This window comes from Betta splendens, chromosome 6 (assembly GCF_900634795.4).
Source record: "Betta splendens chromosome 6, fBetSpl5.4, whole genome shotgun sequence".
In the NCBI taxonomy this organism is placed as follows: Eukaryota; Metazoa; Chordata; class Actinopteri; order Anabantiformes; family Osphronemidae; genus Betta; species Betta splendens.
The window spans coordinates 13,856,573-13,875,295 of NC_040886.2; the positions used below are offsets into that span (position 1 = coordinate 13,856,573).

Below are 18,723 nucleotides of genomic sequence, written 5' to 3' on the forward strand. Positions count from 1 at the left end.
CCGGACCACACCACGGATCCCCACGCACCCCGTCGCTTTCCCCTAACTCTCCTCAACTACCGAGTCCGCGGCTGGATCGCGTCTTCGAATCATCCTCCCCGGTCATCCTGGCCGGGCGGGGTGAGCGCACGTGCCGCCCGGGCTCCTGTGGCAGCCCGACAGATAAGCTCCGTCAGAATCCGCGTTATTAGAGAGCGGGGAGGCCGACGTCTCCGTGATGCCAGCGCTCTCCGGACGCCGGTGCCAGCCGCGTGCACGTGTGCCGTCACCTTGCACTGACAGAAGGCGCCGGTGTTTTGGGGAGGTGGAGACCATGCTCTGTCATTGAGGAGCTCAGCGACGGCGCTCTCGCGCTCCGGCACGTCCGACGCTCGGCACGCCGCATCCTGATGCGCCCTCGTCCGCACGCTGCGGGCCACCTGGATCCCTGTGTGCTTCCGCGCGTTCGCCGATGTCACGCGAGCGGAGGATCGGAGCGGCCGCGCATCGCTGACGCGTCTCGATGGTCGCACCTGCGGAGCGAGGCACGTCCCGAGTGTCAAATACGATACGAGCCGTCCTGCGGATGCGCCGTCGCCGTTTCGCCTCCGGCGCCGCTCCAAGTGCGTGCGATTCATGATTCATCCCTGCGCTCGCACGGGCGATCCTTAGAGCGCGTTGCTTGTCCTTCTTCAAGATGGAACGGTTCCAGTCTTCCATGCGCAAGCGGCTGTACAGCTTGCCGCAAAACATTGGGCAAAACCCCTTCGTGACGGACGAAGGAGACAAGGACACCAAGCGGAAAAGTATCAGGCTAAAACATTTGTCCTCCCTGTCGCCCGCGAGCAGTTGCAAAAGCATCGACGAGGCCACGAGCGGAGACTTTGAGAGGGACGTCACCGTCAAGACCAACTTAAACGGGGACTGCCGTTTATTTGGAGGCAGCGTCTCCTCCATCACCGGGCGCCGTCCTCCCGGGTCGGAGCCGCCGGAGCAGCAGCGCCTCATCCCCGAAGCTGAGTCCGGAGTCAGAGAGAGTTTCCCCGGCGAGCGCGGCCCCGGGGCCCAGCAGCGGGCGACGGGTGGTCTGAGTGGCGCAGCCGGCCAGGCGTCCCTGTTCGACCAGTCGAGTTTCATCAAGTTGGAGGGCGCCGAGCAGATAATACCGGAGGATGACCGGCTGTACCAAGCCGGGTTCATGCACCGCCAGTTCGGGGCGATGCTCCAGCCCGGAGTCAACAAGTTCTCCCTGCGCATGTTGGGCAGCGAGAGGGCCGTGGAGCACGAGAGGGAACGCGTAAAGTCTGCTGGCTTCTGGATTATCCACCCCTACAGCGATTTTAGGTAATTTATGGGCAGAAACTAACTACTTCTTTATGGACCTGGGGTGTGGGAGATGAGGTGCTGCAGTGGTCCTGTCACATCAGGCTCAATTGGCCGTAAGATATAAAAAAAATCAAAAGAATCTGATCTTGATGAGCCGTGAAATAATAAAAGCTCACTTTAAACTCGGCCTCATAGACTCTAAGTAATCCTCTCTGCCAGGAGTGTTTGGTCTTTAATCACTGTAATGATAAAACGATACCAAGCTGATAATCAGGGGTCTGAGCCGGTGCTGTACACGTGCATCATTAGATGAATGAGCCTCAGTAATCCATGCACACCTACAGCCGATAAATGGCTTTGTTTCCCAAAACCAGCCTCTGGTGTAGAATCGGATATGCGGACTTTAATGAGCATGTTACGGACAAACGTGAGATTTACCACAACGCATGTGAAATCCTGCTGCGGTGTAATATCACACAAACGTAGGGTATCGGTCCACGGCTGGTTTCAGTTCAACCTACAGCACCGGTTTCCTGTTGAATGGTCTACATGTTATAGCAGCATCCTGACCATCAGCACCATCTAAGGTTTTTCCCCACATTTAACCTTGAGGCTCACTGTCATCATATTTCCACCGGCCAGTTGTACACCGATGTGTGTCACTGCAGTTTTTTTCCACTCATCTGAATTACACTTTTTTTTTATCATTTAGCGAGGGCAGTGGATTACAGAGAGTGCAGCAGGGGCTTGGAAATGGGGTAATCAAAATAGGGTAACATGACCATTCAAGATATTAGAAGCACACATCAGTGGAGATTATTACGGCACAATTAGTCTAATGGAGCGGAGACGGTGTGGACGGGGAGGGGACACAACACGGAACACGGAGTGAGCGCGAGCGGGAGATGGAAAGGATTGAAATGAGAGTGATGTGAGGAATCAGGACGCCCAGCTGTTAACTCTGTATAAGTTATGCAGTGTCACTACTTCATGCCAGGCCTTAAGGTGAATGTTCCATCCTGGTGAACCCATGATGGTTGGGCTCATGGCTGCTTCATGACCCGCTGCAGGTCCTGATGCTGCAAACAGGACACTTCTCTCCCTCGTGTCTGTGGGTTGGAGGCTGTTGCACTGGCGGAAGCCACGTCCTCCTCCCGTGTTTCATAAGCAGCTGATGCCTTTCGTGAAAGCGTCCTGTGACTGCGGCGGCACACATAATGAACTGGCACTCTGTAAATATGTTTAATGTGATTGTTGGTGGGCATGAGCCCCGGTACAGGTGTGTGTTAAGCCACTGAGCTGCATGCAGGCTGTTGTGCTTCAGCTGCGCTCTGGCAGCAAGAGATAAGTATCTCTGGTACAAATGTGATCCCTTTTTCAGCTGTCCTGATTGATCTAAGCTCCTTTCACCATTTTAAGCCTTTTTGTGCTCACTTTGCTTGTAACTCCTCTCTCTTTGTGCTCTCATGCTGTTTGCACTCTGACCCAAATAGTGCTGCCTGCCCCTCTGGACCAGTGGAGGTCCAGAGACCCCACAACTGTCAGCTTTATTTTCTTGGTAACGGGAGATTACACCAGTAAGTTGTTTGATGTGTGGCGCGCGCTTGGAGTCAGCTGAAAGCGACCGGGATGGATGGGAATAATGCAGTGTCCTTTGGAGACCCCTTTTTTTCCCCGTCCAGCTGTTCCCGGGTTCTGCAGCACAGTGACGTGTGCAGAACAGTAATGCTAACTACTCAACATCTGGCTGATGGGAGCTGATTTCTGGAGATGACATGGATTCCCAGGAGATAACGTTGGATTTACTCAGAGAGGGGAAGTGCAATTAGGACCAGTGTGTCACCGCAGAGACAACAGACAGATGAAAGGAGGAATGCAAATGCTTTGTTTGGCAGATGAAAACAGAAAGCTGATTAGAGCAAATGGTCACTCTGGCCTCGCTGGTGTTCTCGTGTTCTCCTGCCAAAGTCAAGTGTAAGTAATGAAAACACTTGGAAGTGCACAGAGCATCATCAGTGTTTTGGGCTCCGGGTCCATGTTGTTCCTGGTGGTGCTCATCAAAGTCGTTTTCTTGCTCACAGGCCGTTTTAACCAGCTGATCTCACCGGCGCCTCATAGCCGTAGACGTTATGCGTTTTCTAGGAGCTTTCGCCACCGTTGGACGTCCCTTCCTCCTGCGCGTAGCGGGTCCATGACGTGCACGCTGTCAGTGCGCGCCCATAAATGCTGTAATGCATTCACCCTCCCACTTCCACCTTCACGGTTTTCGCTGGCGCGGCAGATGTGTCAAGCGCGTCGCACATCGATCAGCGGTTAATTAGGCGTCTGGGATGCGTGCGCGCTGCGTCACGCGCATCCGCGCTTCAGGTAATGTGCACGTTTTCCATATCGCCGAGCGGTTCCGTGGTTGGTGGCAGATCTCACTGTGCCTGTGTCACAGGTGACTGTAGCTCATGTGTGCATCAACCTTGAGAGTTGTGGAAGGATTGTGGATCCATTCAGGGGACTGTGCTACTGTAAACACTGGCCCTGCTGCAGTTGGAAGTTACGGATGAACTCAATCACACATTTGTTGTGAAAATCAATTTTTTTTTTCAGGAGCCACTCAGATGAATTCCAATAACCAATTTTCTTCTCTGTCTCTGTGGCTTCATGCCGAGTATTGAGCTGAATTAGAGAACTACTGCTGTTTACTCGAATCAAACCATTATTGCTTTGTTACTGTTTATGCCCGAACCAGCCGCTTCCACTGTTTCTGCTCAACTTGGTGTGAATCTATAAAGTGTGAGACGGCAAGTTGCACAGAGATTAATTTCAATTTGAGGCCCAGAGTTGCTTTTAATATGCAGCACACACTGGGTATGCACACACGCTGGACCCAGACTCGGGCTCTGTGTGGACCAAGGAGCAGCCATTGATAACATTTGGCTGTTTTTGTGTTTTAAGACCTGAAAGTTCAAATTCTAGGCAGTCGGTACCGTACGTGTTCATGTTATACATAGTACATGTAGTTAATGATAATGAAAATCATTTTTTATATTCTGTCTGTTTTGCACTTGTCTGTTCATCTAAGATTATTATTATGTTTACATAATACAGAGTGATGGTTGTAATGATTCGTCTCTAGGCTTAAACCTGTGCGTGCGTTTCAGGTTTTACTGGGATCTGACCATGCTGCTGCTGATGGTGGGCAACCTCATCATCATCCCCGTTGGCATCACCTTCTTCAAGGACGAACACACGCCGCCCTGGATCGTCTTCAACGTGGTCTCAGACACCTTCTTCCTCATGGACCTGGTCCTCAACTTCCGCACAGGCATCGTCAAGGAGGACAACACGGAGATCATCCTGGACCCGCAGCAGATCAAGATCAAGTACCTGAAGGGCTGGTTCGTGGTGGACTTCATCTCCTCCATACCTGTGGACTACATATTTCTCATCGTTGAGACACGCATCGATTCGGACTTTTACAAGACGGCCAGAGCCCTGAGGATTGTACGCTTCACCAAGATCCTCAGCCTGCTGCGACTCCTGCGCCTCTCCAGACTCATCCGTTACATCCACCAGTGGGAAGAGGTAGATGCTGCAAGAACAAGCCCATTGGATCCTCATATTAGCAGCTGGCTGGATATTTAAAGTTTTAGTGGTGCTCCAGAAACAAATCTGCACCAATTAGTCGACAGGATATGAATCTGAAACTATGTTGATCTAATAGAATAATTATGAAAATATTTTTATTCCAGCTAATGCCATTTCATTTTGTACGGTTGCCTTTGCAGGAAAAAAACTCGACATAATCTTCTCCCTCTGAGAATATGTTGAGAATTTAATATAAATATTTACCCAACAGAATAATCATCCCTTGTTAGTTGCAGCCCTGCTGTTAAACCCCCACATCCCCACTGAATGAAGTCCTGTACGATGCGAGATTTTCCGTGCACTAGCAGATTTTTACATAACCCTCATGCTTCGCGTAACAAGGGGAAACGTATCATCCTGCTTTTTGTAAAAACAAATGTCCAGGTCCTTAAAGCTGCAGAGTTAATTTGTCGCTTTCCCTCGGAGGCTTACGCACTCATTTTACTTAATGCCAGTTATTTTCCTGCACTGTCTTATTTTTATAATTCCAACACAGGCTGCCCTCCCCATTGGCCGGTAATTTTGCTTGCAGATGGTTATACAACGCTGAAACTGCATCTGGTGGACTATAGAAGATTAAGAACAGTGTCGTCTGGTATAGGAGCCCTGTATCCATCTGCTCACTCTGCACCTACTGTATATTTTAAATCCCCGTGATTGCATAAGGGAGAAAAGAAGTTTCCTAGATTTATTTACAAAGAGATGTGTGTTTGGCTGTTTCAGTTACATTAATGCTGATAATCTGTGACACAGGTTTTCCATATGACCTATGATCTGGCCAGCGCCATGGTGCGGATCATGAACCTGATTGGTATGATGCTGTTGCTGTGTCACTGGGATGGATGTCTGCAGTTCCTGGTTCCAATGCTGCAGGACTTTCCTGCTGACTGCTGGGTCACTAGAAACAAGATGGTGGTAAGTGGATTATTTATGAGTCAGAGAGCATCCAAATGTGTTCCTCTTAAAGGCCCTGAAACGTTTAGCCTGGTTACTGTGAAGCGATGGGGACATTAGGATTTGCCTTTGAATCAGAATTAAAAGTCACATATGTCATCATATATGTTGGGATGTTTATGGTAACTTAGAGCTTTCAAACAGTAAAATAAAAACCTCACTGCCTGTGTGTTTGATCTAAAACCACGAGAAGCCTCACTAGACGTGTTTCTGCATTAATGTCTCCACAGAACGACACATGGGGTCAGCAGTACTCCTACGCCCTGTTTAAGGCCATGAGTCACATGCTGTGCATCGGGTACGGCCTGTACCCCCCAATCGGCATGGCTGACGTGTGGCTCACCATCCTCAGCATGATTGTGGGCGCCACCTGCTTCGCCATGTTTGTAGGGCATGCAACTGCACTCATTCAGTCTCTGGACTCCTCCAGAAGGCAGTACCAAGAAAAGGTGGGTGCTTTCTGCTTTGTTTGGATGATTTTCATTTACAGCATTATTATACTTGAACTATCCAGTAGCATGACTAAATGATTCTATCTTAAAACAGTAAATGTAATTAATATTAGTATTGCATTCACATGTTTAAAGTTTATTAGTTGTGTTTATTAATTGTATATGCATGAAAAAATGAGATGCGAAGATCCGAAAGAAAAAAGGCTTTTATTCTGTAATAACGTGACACCTCATTCCAAACTACTGCTTTAAAGCTAACACATATCTTTATGATGCAGAGCAGCCTTGACTTTACAGTCAAAAGAGAACATACGGGCACATACTGCACGACAGCGTAACACAGCAGAACAGAGCACTGACGCTTCGAGCGCGTTGCTGGTAGGGTACACCGCTGAAGGACACAGTCGTTAATGTTATTAGCTGCAGCCTGCAGAGCACAACTGTATTTGTCAGATGGGACAGAGGCGCAACGCTGCACTGTGGGCAGGTTTCACAGATGGCCTGACAGTTGACTGTTAACATAATGAGACACATTATAGTCCACCTCTGAGCCAGCACATCAATCAGTTTAATATACTCCTGTTGACATGACTTTGAATTTTATCATAGACACAAATACAGTTGAATGTTTTTGAGTTATATGTCCCTTAAATACTTTTCTTAATTTGTATCCTTTTAATAACTGGCTTGTGTTGTGTCGTTGCAGTACAAGCAAGTGGAGCAGTACATGTCCTTCCATAAGCTCCCCGCTGACATGCGTCAGAGGATCCACGACTACTATGAACATCGATATCAGGGCAAGATGTTTGATGAAGAAAGCATTTTGGAGGAGTTGAATGAGCCGCTGAGAGAGGTAATCCATAAGTAGAGTCTAATGTATAAACAGAAGATGAAAAAAAGTGCAGTAAAACAAATCACAAAAAATTATTTTCACAGGATAATTTAACGTTTCAGGTTTAATTCTTTATAATAACAGTATTGTGCATTAGCAAACACAAATCATTCTTAGCAAATATGTGAATTTAGTAATTCATTATTTATGTAATATAATATTTGTCTCTTACTTTGCGCGCTGAGGTTAATAGTCATGTAATCTGATTAGTAATGGCTGGACACTGTGAGGACAGGAAACCTCATTACCAGAGCATTAAGCTGCTTTTATGATAATTGAAATGTACACATGTAGTGACACTGATATTTGTGGTGTGAGGACCGTGTGTATTGTGAAATCCACCGCTGTGTGTCTTCTGCAGGAGATTATTAACTTCAACTGTCGTAAGCTGGTGGCGTCCATGCCTCTGTTCGCCAACGCCGACCCCAACTTCGTCACCTCCATGCTGACCAAGCTGCGCTTCGAGGTCTTCCAGCCGGGCGACTACATCATCAGAGAGGGAACCATTGGCAAGAAGATGTACTTCATCCAGCACGGCGTCGTCAGCGTCCTGACCAAGAGCAGCACGGACACGAAGCTGTCCGACGGCTCCTACTTCGGAGGTAATATCTGCACCAAACCTGCTCCGTGCACTGCATGCTAATATTTTGTGCTGCTGGCAGCAGGTCAGTTTGAATGTATGTGAGGAAGTGGTGATAGCATGATTTGTTTTGATTTATTTGGCTCTGGCACTCAGCAGATTAACTTCACTGACTATTACAGCTTGGGAAAACTGTCCACATCATCTCCTTAAAAGGGCTCGGGACTAAGAGGAGCAAAGCTTTGTGATCTTTGATTCCATCTGTGGGGTTTTCCCCCCTTTGTCAACATCATATTTAAAGCTGAAATCCAGACGCTGCCTTTTGTTGTTGCCTTTGTTGCGTTCTGTCAACCTGTCGTGATTAGTTTCCAGCTGTGTAGCAGAGTGAAACTGGCTGTCCAGGAAAATAATAATCACCTCACTGAAAGGAGCGTGATCCACCCCAGACAGCATTCATCAGTACCTGTCTATACAAATGTTTTCTTCAAATAATAAATATTCTAGTAAATATGTATGAAATCCCACATCATCATGTATAATAAATAGATTAAACTGATGTCAAACAGGGGAGAAAGTGAGTTCCTCAATATGTCCGCCCTCAAAATATGTCTACTTTATTTTTAAATGGCGCATTATTTTATTTTTCTGATCTGGCACGACCAATGAGGTCAGCACTGTAAGCTGCAGAAATTGCATTAAGTGCTCCATCTGTGGGATTCGGAGGCTTCGGCCCTTTCATGTATCATCGTCTCACACTAACAATACTATTTTTTGCTTTCCTATTATGAATGGACCTAATACGAACACATGAATTCTTGTAGGACAAAGCGGTTAAACAGTTAACATCAGTTCGCCGGCGTTAATCTCTGCCTTGCACCCGCTCAGCACGGAGAAGTGATGGACATATGTGAACCTTTTCTCCCTCCCCCCTGCAGAGATATGCCTGCTGACGCGCGGCAGGCGGACCGCCAGCGTGCGAGCAGATAACTACTGTCGGCTGTACTCTCTGTCCGTGGACAACTTCAACGAGGTGCTGGAGGAGTATCCCATGATGAGGAGGGCCTTTGAGACCGTGGCTCTCGACCGCCTGGACCGCATCGGTGGGTGCTTTGCCAGATGTCCAAATGGCTTCATATTAAAATATAATATTTATATTTTATATATTTATATTTATTATATATTTATTATACCCGTGTGGCTCGGTTTTTCTAGGCTCATTTCAGGGACAACATAAACTTTTCTGTAACTCAATACTCAACTCAACTGTATCATTTTCTTAACAGGGAAGAGGAACTCTGTTCTTCAGCATAAAGTTCAGCATCACCAAAGCTCCGGTGCACTAAATCTTCAAGAGAATGAAATCATCCAAAGAATAGTGCAGCATGACCGTGACATGGCCCAGTGCACGCAGCTGCTCCAGACCAGCACTGCTCAGAGCCTGAACCCTGCTCCCGCTCTCCCATCACCCCCTTCTGTCATCTGGGCTCCGCTGGTTCAGGCCCCACTCCAGGCTGCTGCAGCCACCACCCCACTAGCTCTGGCCTTGGCCCACCACGCCCAGCTGCCTCCCATCCTCTTCCACCATCCTCTGGCACCTGGATCTGGATCCCTGAAGGATCCCACCAGTCATCCAAAGAGAGTCCATCTTGGGGGGAACACGTCCAGTACGTGTGGTTCAGGGCCTGGTTCTCCTGCAAGTTCTATCAAATTCCACCCTGGGCCTGTCTCACCCACACTGGCCTCCCAGCCCATCTTCACCAGTAGCCTGCAGCCCCTCACCACTCTGCCCACACACCAGCCCCCTCACCATCCTCCTCATTCTGGTGTTGCCTCTGTCTTCCCCATTAGCCAGGCCACCGTTTCCTACACCTGCTCTGCTCAGCTCCATTCCCAGCCCTTCCACGGGGCTATGACCACTCCACCCCACCCACTAGGCTTAGTCCAGCAGGGGGTGCCAGGGAGAACAGCAGGACGATTCCCAGTCCCCATCTCCTCCACCATAAGCCCTCTGATCTCCAGCTCTGTAAGCCCCATACTAAGCCAGCTGCAACCGACCCCTTATGCTGTCCCCCAGCTGATGGGGTCCAGCCATGATAGAGCAGGCAGGACATCCCGAGGTCTGAACCTTCCACATTTACCCTTCATCACCAGCACCCAGTCCTCCACTGGATTTATTCAGCCTGTGACTGGAGTCACAGCCGGAGTCACAGCTTCTCTGGCCCAGCACAGCCTGGCAGGTCTCCAGTCTGTTTTCCTCCCCCAGGTTCTCCCTGAGCACTCCGCTCTTGCCTCGCTGGCCCAGTACGGGTCAGTTGAAGGCTCCCCCTGCCCCACACCCCCCATGCACAGTCCCAACTTTCAAAGCCCCGTGAGAAGAAGGACAGTTTACCACAGTGACACTCATAGCCCTCTAACCCCTCACACCTCATGCCCTGCCAGGGTGGCCTGTACCTTCAAAGAGAGGGCTGAGTCCTCGGTGGATCTCTTTACCCAGGAAATAAAGACTATCTCAGGCTCTCACAGCGCTATACACCAGGAACGGCCTTTGGCCACGAGTAGCTCCTCAGAGAGGGTAGTGTGGGTATCCAGCCCCTTCTCCTCCCCCATGGCTGTCAGTAAACCTTACATGCCAATCCCAGGTCAAGCCACTCCACTCAGCCGGACTCATTCAGGGCCTGAACCTCAGAACCTGTCCACTACCGTTCATTCCCCTCACACTAGGTCTCCTGCTAAGAGTTTAGAGACCCAACACAAACTTCCATCCAACTTGTGAGGTTCAGACACACCCTCCTTTGATGCCTGAACAGATTGTCTCCCTCACAGCATTGTTTACCACTATTTTGTCAAATTTGAAAGAAGGAGGGTGTGGTTTAATCAGATTGGAAATCAGTGATTTCATTTTTAATCAGAGTGAATGGACGATGAATAATAATGGACAGGGACTATTATTTTCTACAGGATATTGCTTATTTAAATATAGTGATAAAATCCAAAATCTGATGGCTATATATATATATATATATATATATATATATATATACACACATATATCACCTCATGAAAATATCAAGTGTTCTGTGTATTATATTATAACCCCATGCTGTCATATGTTATGTGTATTTGTTTAAAATCCCACTGAACAAGCACTTTGTGTCACCTTTTAGCTGCAACACTTTAGGCAGATTTGTCAATGACTGTATCCAGTTATGACTGAAACCAAAAATGATTGCCCTCTTTTTATATCCTTTCTCAGAAAGCGAGCGAGCCGTGTGAATGCAACGTTACCCCCCTAAGAGATTTTAGGAGAGACAGACTGTGTGTTTGGTTGTTCTGGAGATCCCCTAATGCAAAGGTTGGATGGTGGCAAGTCTTCCGAGATGGCGTTTGAGCAATATTGCACGATTACATTCAAAAACACACAAAAGCAATGAATGTAATGTAAAATTTGTCCGTCTGGGCGAGAGACGTGGGAGTTGCGCCTTCGTTTCACGTGAGGGCGATGATGGTTTTAAGTGGAATCTTCTGTGCGAAGGCTGCATGCGTTGGGTCCCTCCACGCGCGGCGAGCTGCCCAACGGATGCCAACTCATTCAAGTCTGAAATGAGTCTCTGCTTCACTGCAGAAGAATCGTCTGAGCCAAGGTTTGCGTGCCATTAGCATAGTATGCAATAATCTGTGTTTTTTATGGGAATACAAAGGTACTGTGAACCGAAGCACTTGATGAGATTCTGTTTTTAGTCAGAACAGATAAATAAATAAAAAGTAAAAAAGCAATTGTTAATAATCAAACATCCTGAACCAGCGATGCACTAAGATTGATTTGAATGTTTCTTGCACCAATCAAAGGGCTAAAAGCAGTTATTTGGACGTGTGGTTCATAAGAAACCCTGATGGGTCATATTGCTGCATATTTACCTCTTTCATTGTACATTATTTGATTGTAAAATTTGACAGTTGCTGCTTTGTGATGCTATGCTGAATCAGTAAGATGTGTATCACTGGCTGCTTTTTAAAATCCTTCTGCTTGTTCATAAGTCCATGTGTTTAGACGACGCTTCTCTCTCTGGACCTGCGTCCGGCGACAGACTGTGAGCAGCTAGCCGGTCTGCAGGTCAGACCATCACAGGATCCCGTCCAGTGGCTTCAGCTGCCTGGTTACTGAACCAGAGGTTGCTGTGACTCTCACCCCACCAAGAGCAGGAGGATGGTGTCAGTCGCTAGCCAGCCACTGCCAATGGGCCCGATCCACCCCCTATCACTATTCTCCTCCAACCCTGCACCACCTGCCCACGGCATCAGCTCGGGTGCGAGGTTTCTCCAGGTGTGTGCAGGAGACGAGGGGTCCGTCATCCATCAAGTACATTTATTTCTGCTGCCTTTTAACCACCGGATCTGAAGATTCTGTCACCTATGTATGTTAGGCATATTTTATTTTAGTTACTGAATTCAATGCAATAAACAACATATGGTCAATGATGTTCGTCCTGATTTCCTTTCAAGAGCATTGCATGAAGGAGAATCTGATAAAACGCTGGGGAAGTTTCAGACTTTAAGCCGGATTATGAATTGAGAACTGCCAACATTTAAAATAGCCAGGATTATAATCTGTCAGATATTCCACTCGTCGATACAAAGAAAATTATCTGCCGTGTTCCAGGAGTGATAAACTGCTGGATTAGTGAGTAAATATAGACATTTAATTCACCACTACCACAAGGTTTGATTAAAATAAGCTCTTTTCCACTTTGAGATGAACGACTTGGTCAATTTAAATCACACCGAACCTGTTTGATTCAGATGTCATCCAGGACAAAGATGTCCTGAAACAACTCCACTTGATGAGCTATTTTTTTGAAGGTTGCATCATTATATAACAGTCTGATGTAATTTTTCCAATATTTCTCCAGCTGCTGGATATCAACAACTTTGTGGTTGAGGTATAACAGAACAATATGTGAAATGAACAAATATTAAGTATGAGTAAAATACTGTGTAATATGACAGCAAAAATCTGTTAATGTGTAATCATTTCTAAAACATGCAGAGCTCGTAATTCACTTGACTAAACACCATCATAATTTTAGTTGACCACATTTATTCCTAGGACTTATTTTTGTAATAGATTATATGACTTTTTTAATATTGGACTCTGCAGCTCTTGTGGGAAGCCTTTAGCTTCTTATGCAAGGCTTTGTCTTGCAAATACTGTCCTGATATGAACCTCTGAAGCAGCAGTAGCAGCACATTCAGGAGTGAACTAGGGATGCACAGATAATACGTTTATTCAAATTTATTATAAGTGTAATATATATTTCACTATATATATTTATATTAATATATTTCACAAACAATTTTGTATGAGAGTGACCTTAATGGAAAGAAGAAAGAACTTCAAATTCAACCATAGTAAAATCATCTGTGGTTGGATGAATGGATGGAGGCAGTTGCTCACTGCACCATCAGTTCTGCATCAAACACAGGACAATGACAAACAAAGCAAACCACAATCCGTACATACTGTACATAATATTTAATTTGGATGTTGTAATAATACTCTTTTCAGCTTTGTTCACCAATCAAACAGTGTCGGTAAATACACAAGACTTTCTGACTGAAAGGTTCTGAGTTGAGTCTTTGGCAGCAGGATCTAGAATCTGCAGAGAGGACAGGACTCTGAGGTCCTGTGTCCTCTCAGACGAGACGTCCGACACACGGGGACACGGGTTTCTGGAGAGGGGAGGGGCGCTGTTACTCATGTCCCTTCATAAAGTTCAAGGCACCAGGACGACCCTCACGGTGTTGGTGTAACCCGACCCCGGACGCCAGCCAGTTACAACCAGGGCCACGTCGCCGGACTTGAAGAATTTACGGTGCTTGCCTGAAAACAGAGAACACAGAACCACAGAGTGAACCCTACAGAACCGAGTGGAGTGACCCAACAGTCCGCTTCCTACTCCGTCCGGGTCATTTTGCTCTTCCCGACCAAACGTGGCGACGCTCACCGACTTCCAGGGCGAAGTTCACGCGCAGGTCGACGTCTTCGGCCCAGACGTCGCTGGCGGGTTTGGTGTAGAGCACCGGGTAAATGCCGCGGTACAGGTGGGCCTGGCGGGCCGCCTGGCCGCAGCGGGTCACGGCGATGATGGGAGCACGGGGTCTGTACCTGGACAGCATGTGAGCAGACCTGCAGGAAGCAGGGGCTGGTTAATACACAGAAAACTGGAAACTGCATCCAGATGTGGTCAAATTGAAATTCGTAAAAACGTGTATTATCTAAAAATGCTGTATTTCTGTAGTGGACTATATTAATTCCAGTCTCTAATAAGCCATGATTAAAAAGTGCTGCCAGCTGACAACGGCACGTCTTCTGTAGCGTGCGTTATGAGGACGAACTCCCAAATGAAGAGGAATGAACATGGAGTTAAAATTAACTTGTAAAATGTCAGGGTTCAGATCTCGAAAGGTCACAAGTGGAGCACAGATTGTGAGCGCAGTGGAAGTTGGCACACTCCACGGGAGCCGTGGGCATCTGTCAGGGAGGGAGCGAGCGCTACGGAAACGCACCGCTCCTTGTGCTCCGCGTGGAGAACGCGCCGCTAAGCCTCACCTGCCGGTCTTGGTGAGCACGATGATGGCGCTGGCGCAGCACTTGAAGGAGGCCTCCACGGCGCCGATGGCGATGGTCTCGGTGGGGTCGCGGGTCAGATGGGTGATGCGACGCAGCTCCTCGAACATCTGCCTGTGGAACATGGCCGCCTCGGCCTCGCGGGCGATCTGAGCTCGGCAGAACACACGGTTTGTCAGGCCGCAGCCACACAGTTTGCTTTAAGCTGGAGGACGCTGGGATTTTACAGGTCAAGGCAGAGGTCGGCTCGTCTCGGTGCAGAGCTCTCGTACCTGAGCGCTCACTCACAACAGCGGGGGCTCACGATGTCCAGGCACCGCAGGTCCTCGGGCGCATGCAAACTGAGCGACGCTCGGTAGCAGACGATGGAGGAGGCGCGGTGCAACAGGGGAGCAGGTTCAGCAAATACCACACAGGCTGTTAGCGGAACGCAAGCTGTTAGCAGACACGTGTTTGAATGGGAGCCGGCGCTGTCGTCGGCCGCGGCGTTCGTTAGCATGGACTGCCGCTGCGCTGGCCTCATGCCGCTCTGACCCGACTGGGCTCTCACCATGTGCTGTGTGCGTACGGCCTCCAGGGGGTAGTCTCCTTTAGCCGTCTCCCCGCTCAGCATGATGCAGTCGTTGCCGTCCAGCACGGCGTTGGCCACGTCGCTGGCCTCGGCGCGCGTGGGCCGAGGCTTCTTGGTCATGCTTTCCAGCATCTGTTGGGGAAAACGTATCTAAACACACACGCACGCACGCCCAGCTAAACGCTCAGGGGCCCGGCGGCACCGACCTGCGTGGCGCAGACCACCGGCTTGCCGACCCGGTTGCACCGGCCGGTCATCATCTTCTGGGCGATGAAGACTTTCTCTGTGGGGATCTCGATGCCCAGGTCTCCGCGGGCGACCATGATGCCGTCACTGGCCTCCAGGATCTCATCGAACCTGTCCGAAAAATGGGACAAAGGAAGAGTCCAGAGGTTCTGAAGCAGTTCTGCCCGGGCCCAGACTCGGTGCGGCAGCCGGCCCCTCACCTGCGCACGCCCTCGTGGTTCTCCAGCTTGCTGATGATCTTGATGTCCTTGCCCTTGTCGCCCAGCGCCTTCCTGACCGCCTGCACGTCGGCAGCCTTGCGGATGAAGGAGGCGAACACCATGTCGACGCCCTGCTCCACGCCGAACTGCAGGTCCTGGATGTCCTTCTCGGAGAGCGCCGGCAGGTCCACGGCGGCTCCGGGCAGGTTGACGCCCTTCTTGCTGCCCAGCATGCCGCCGTTCTCGATCTCGCATGTCAGGAAGTCGTTGCCTAAAGGCGTAAAAGATGAAGATAAAGTTATTTCTAAAATGCCGTTTGCCCTTTTTAAAAAAGACAAACCACACGGCGCTCACCAATTTCTTTAACCTTGAGAGAAATGAGGCCGTCGTCCACGTAGACGTGGCTTCCGGCCTGCACCACCTTGGTGATGTTCTTGTAGTCGAGCCACAGAACCTTCTCGTCGCATTTCTCCTTGTACTCGTCGTCCAGCGTGACCTTGATGGTCTCACCTTTCTTCAGCTCCACCTCAGCGGTGCCGCTCTAACACGAGACCAACACAGGTGTTGATCCTCAGGCTAAAACCACTGCCGTGCAGCAACCGCGCGGCGCGGAACTCACGCCCTTGATGAGTCCGGTCCGGATTTCTGGTCCCTTGGTGTCCAGAGCGATGGCCAGCGGTCTGTAGTCGACGGTTCCGGGCCCGAAGCTCTCGGCTGCCTCGCGCATATTCTTGATGGTCTCAGCATGGTACTGTACGAAGCAGGAGGACCCTCAGTGACTGCTCACGAACCAAAACTTAAAGTAAACTGGGCCACAACAGGTGCATGCATGACAGCTCATGGGGCTGTGGTTACACAATTAAAGGTTGTAAATCTGAAGCGACAACTGCAGCTCATTTTTAGCGCATTGCATTGTTGTGATTCAGTGCACGTGAATAGCTGCGCATGTCTGATCAACTACATCGTGTGAGGAACGCACACAGGTCCAGCGCCCGCGGCCTCCACACGCCTCCTACACGACCCGCTGCTGCGAGGCTGAACTAATAATAGCTGCACTGACAACTGACACGCCAACGAGACAGAGGTCAAATGAATTCTCCCTCCTTATAATAAATTACACATTCACTTTGTTGGGGTGTGTGAAGGTTTGATCTTTTCAGCGGTGCTGACCCGTGTGTGGCCCACGGATGCCCAGTCGACACAGGAGCCACTCCGAGAGTTGAGTTACACCGAAAACAACTCGCTGCCGTTAACCTTTGAGGACCCAAATATCAAGCACGAGGGCTCGCGCTGCAGCCGATGACACATTCCACGGCTCCTCCGCTCAGGTGACAGCGGGAAAGGTAAAGAGGCACGACCTTTAAAGGTGAGGGGTCGGCAGGAGAAGGTCGGCCAAAGATCTGGCCCGGGTGCGGGTCCCAGGCTACAACAGAGAGGCCGCGCTGAGGCGGCGAGCGGGCGCTCGGATCACGTTACAGCCTCGGCCCGTCACCAGGACACGGAGTCATGTCACACTGCAGCCCCTGCAAAGGCTAAACCCACGCTGCACCGCTCGCAGAGGAGCCCGTCTGGGCTTCAACCCGCTCCAATCAGCCGCAGCAGGTTCTCTGCTGTTTACGGCTGAGGGCGAACCACCTGCTGTGACATCGACGCTTGGAATTAAGGAAAAAGGTTGGAGGGACGTTTGAGATTGCGGCTGTGAAGCAAACACTCACCTCGTGTGTGCCGTGAGAAAAGTTCATTCTTGCAATGTTCATCCCAGCCTTGATCATTTCCTTGCCCATCTCCACAGATCGAGAGGCAGGCCCTGCAGCAAGACGCGAGTCACACGTTGCATGTGACATTTTTACAGTCGGATGTTGGACACAGCTTGATTTGAGCCGTGAGAAATCTGACCAATTGTGCAGATGATGCCGGTGTTGCGCGACACAGCGGGCTCGGAGTCGATGTCCAGCAGACACATGTGCTCGATCAAAGTGTCGGCCATGGCAGCCTGCAGCTGCTGGGTGTGAATGATGGACGAGCCCGAATCTTTGGCCTTCGACATGACTGGATCTGTGTCTGTACAGAAAGTCCTGGGAAGAAAGGAGGGCAAACGACAGAGGTGACCTATCCTCCTGACCAGGCCTCCGAGCAGCTCAGCCTGAGGCATTTCAGAGCTGCTGCACAGAGCGGTCCAGGTCAAGCCTCTGACACCGTGGCTTCACTTTAAACTATTAGAAAGGAGAAACGGACTCAGATTCTAGCAGGCTGCAAAAAGCGAGTCCTGTCCGGCTCCTCTCTCCCACATTGAGTGGGAGATTATGTGCAGCTGAGGACGAGGAGCTGGTCCCTTCCTACAGAGGCCAAAGGTCATTTGTACGTAAAACAATAGCTGTGAATTATGTAAAGAACTGACACTGAAAAGCAAAACAGGCCTCATAAAGGACAAGGAGGCGTTTCAGCAACTACAACATGCACTAAAAATAACATGGACAGCTGGGAGTATTTATGAACTGCAAAATATATCACTAGGATGTATTTGTAAAAATTAGATCATAAATGTAAAAAATATACATCCAAATAAATCAGAAAACTGTTTTCTCTCACTAACTATTAATAAAAAGACTTACAATTAAGTAGAAAGACTATGGAACAGTAGGAATTAGGAAATGATGCCGGACTAATGCATATTATTAAAACAAATGCAAATGATTTTGAACGGTTCATAAATGAAGCGTAATTGGAAAACGACACAGATATGACGTCATCTAAAGTGAGCGTAACTGTCAAATAGTGTTAGTTTGTGATGCAGTCACTAAAACATTCGTCTGATGTTGAAGCTACATTTTGACGTCAAACGTGCAGCGATGGTTTGAGACACGAGCGCGTCGGTTCCGACCTGCGACGGACCCCGCTACTCACCTACCGGCTGAACTCTGCAGAACCGAAGCGCCGCTGGTTCCGTCGGAGCGACGCCTTTTATCCCCACGACGCGGGACTACTTTCAGCGCGGTGACACGGGATATAGGTCGAAGGTGGAGGCTGCAGAGGGACGCGCGGAGCCCAATGGCGAGGCTCGAACGTGTGACGGTGATGCTTATTATTCAGATTTAAACATGAGCCGCTTTAGACGCGCTGTGTGCGGTTACACCATAAAACCAGATCCTCCGCGCAGTTATAAGGACTCCTCATGGTTGAAAGCCGTCAAAATGAAGACTTTTTTATGGCAGATAATGTCTGTGAATGTCAACCTGTAAAGTAAAGTAAAAGTGAAGGA

The 18,723-nt window shown here is 49.1% G+C and overlaps 2 protein-coding genes across 3 annotated transcripts; one reads left to right on the forward strand and one right to left on the reverse strand.

The window, feature by feature from the left end:
• Window positions 1-6: 6 nt before the first annotated feature.
• Window positions 7-12,295, forward strand: hcn4l (hyperpolarization activated cyclic nucleotide-gated potassium channel 4l). The gene is made up of 8 exons (XM_029154542.3): window positions 7-1,323; window positions 4,458-4,881; window positions 5,698-5,859; window positions 6,129-6,347; window positions 7,057-7,203; window positions 7,604-7,844; window positions 8,758-8,922; window positions 9,106-12,295. The coding sequence occupies exons 1-8, from the start codon at window positions 677-679 to the stop codon at window positions 10,593-10,595; spliced, it is 3,495 nt and encodes a 1,164-aa protein (XP_029010375.1). The 5' UTR covers window positions 7-676; the 3' UTR covers window positions 10,596-12,295.
• A 1,042-nt stretch (window positions 12,296-13,337) lies between these two features.
• On the reverse strand, window positions 13,338-18,508 carry pkmb (pyruvate kinase M1/2b). 2 transcript variants are annotated; one of them, XM_029153447.3, is made up of 11 exons: window positions 18,369-18,508; window positions 17,361-17,539; window positions 17,180-17,271; window positions 16,084-16,215; window positions 15,819-16,005; window positions 15,465-15,735; window positions 15,225-15,375; window positions 14,998-15,150; window positions 14,430-14,596; window positions 13,825-14,006; window positions 13,338-13,700 (listed from the first exon to the last, which is right to left on the reverse strand). In XM_029153447.3, the coding sequence occupies exons 2-11, from the start codon at window positions 17,509-17,511 to the stop codon at window positions 13,594-13,596; spliced, it is 1,593 nt and encodes a 530-aa protein (XP_029009280.1). In that variant the 5' UTR covers window positions 17,512-17,539; window positions 18,369-18,508; the 3' UTR covers window positions 13,338-13,593. The 2 variants fall into 2 exon arrangements, with proteins under 2 accessions (XP_029009280.1, XP_029009278.1); XM_029153445.3 differs by having other exon boundaries at window positions 18,373-18,484.
• Between the last annotated feature and the right edge of the window lie 215 nt (window positions 18,509-18,723).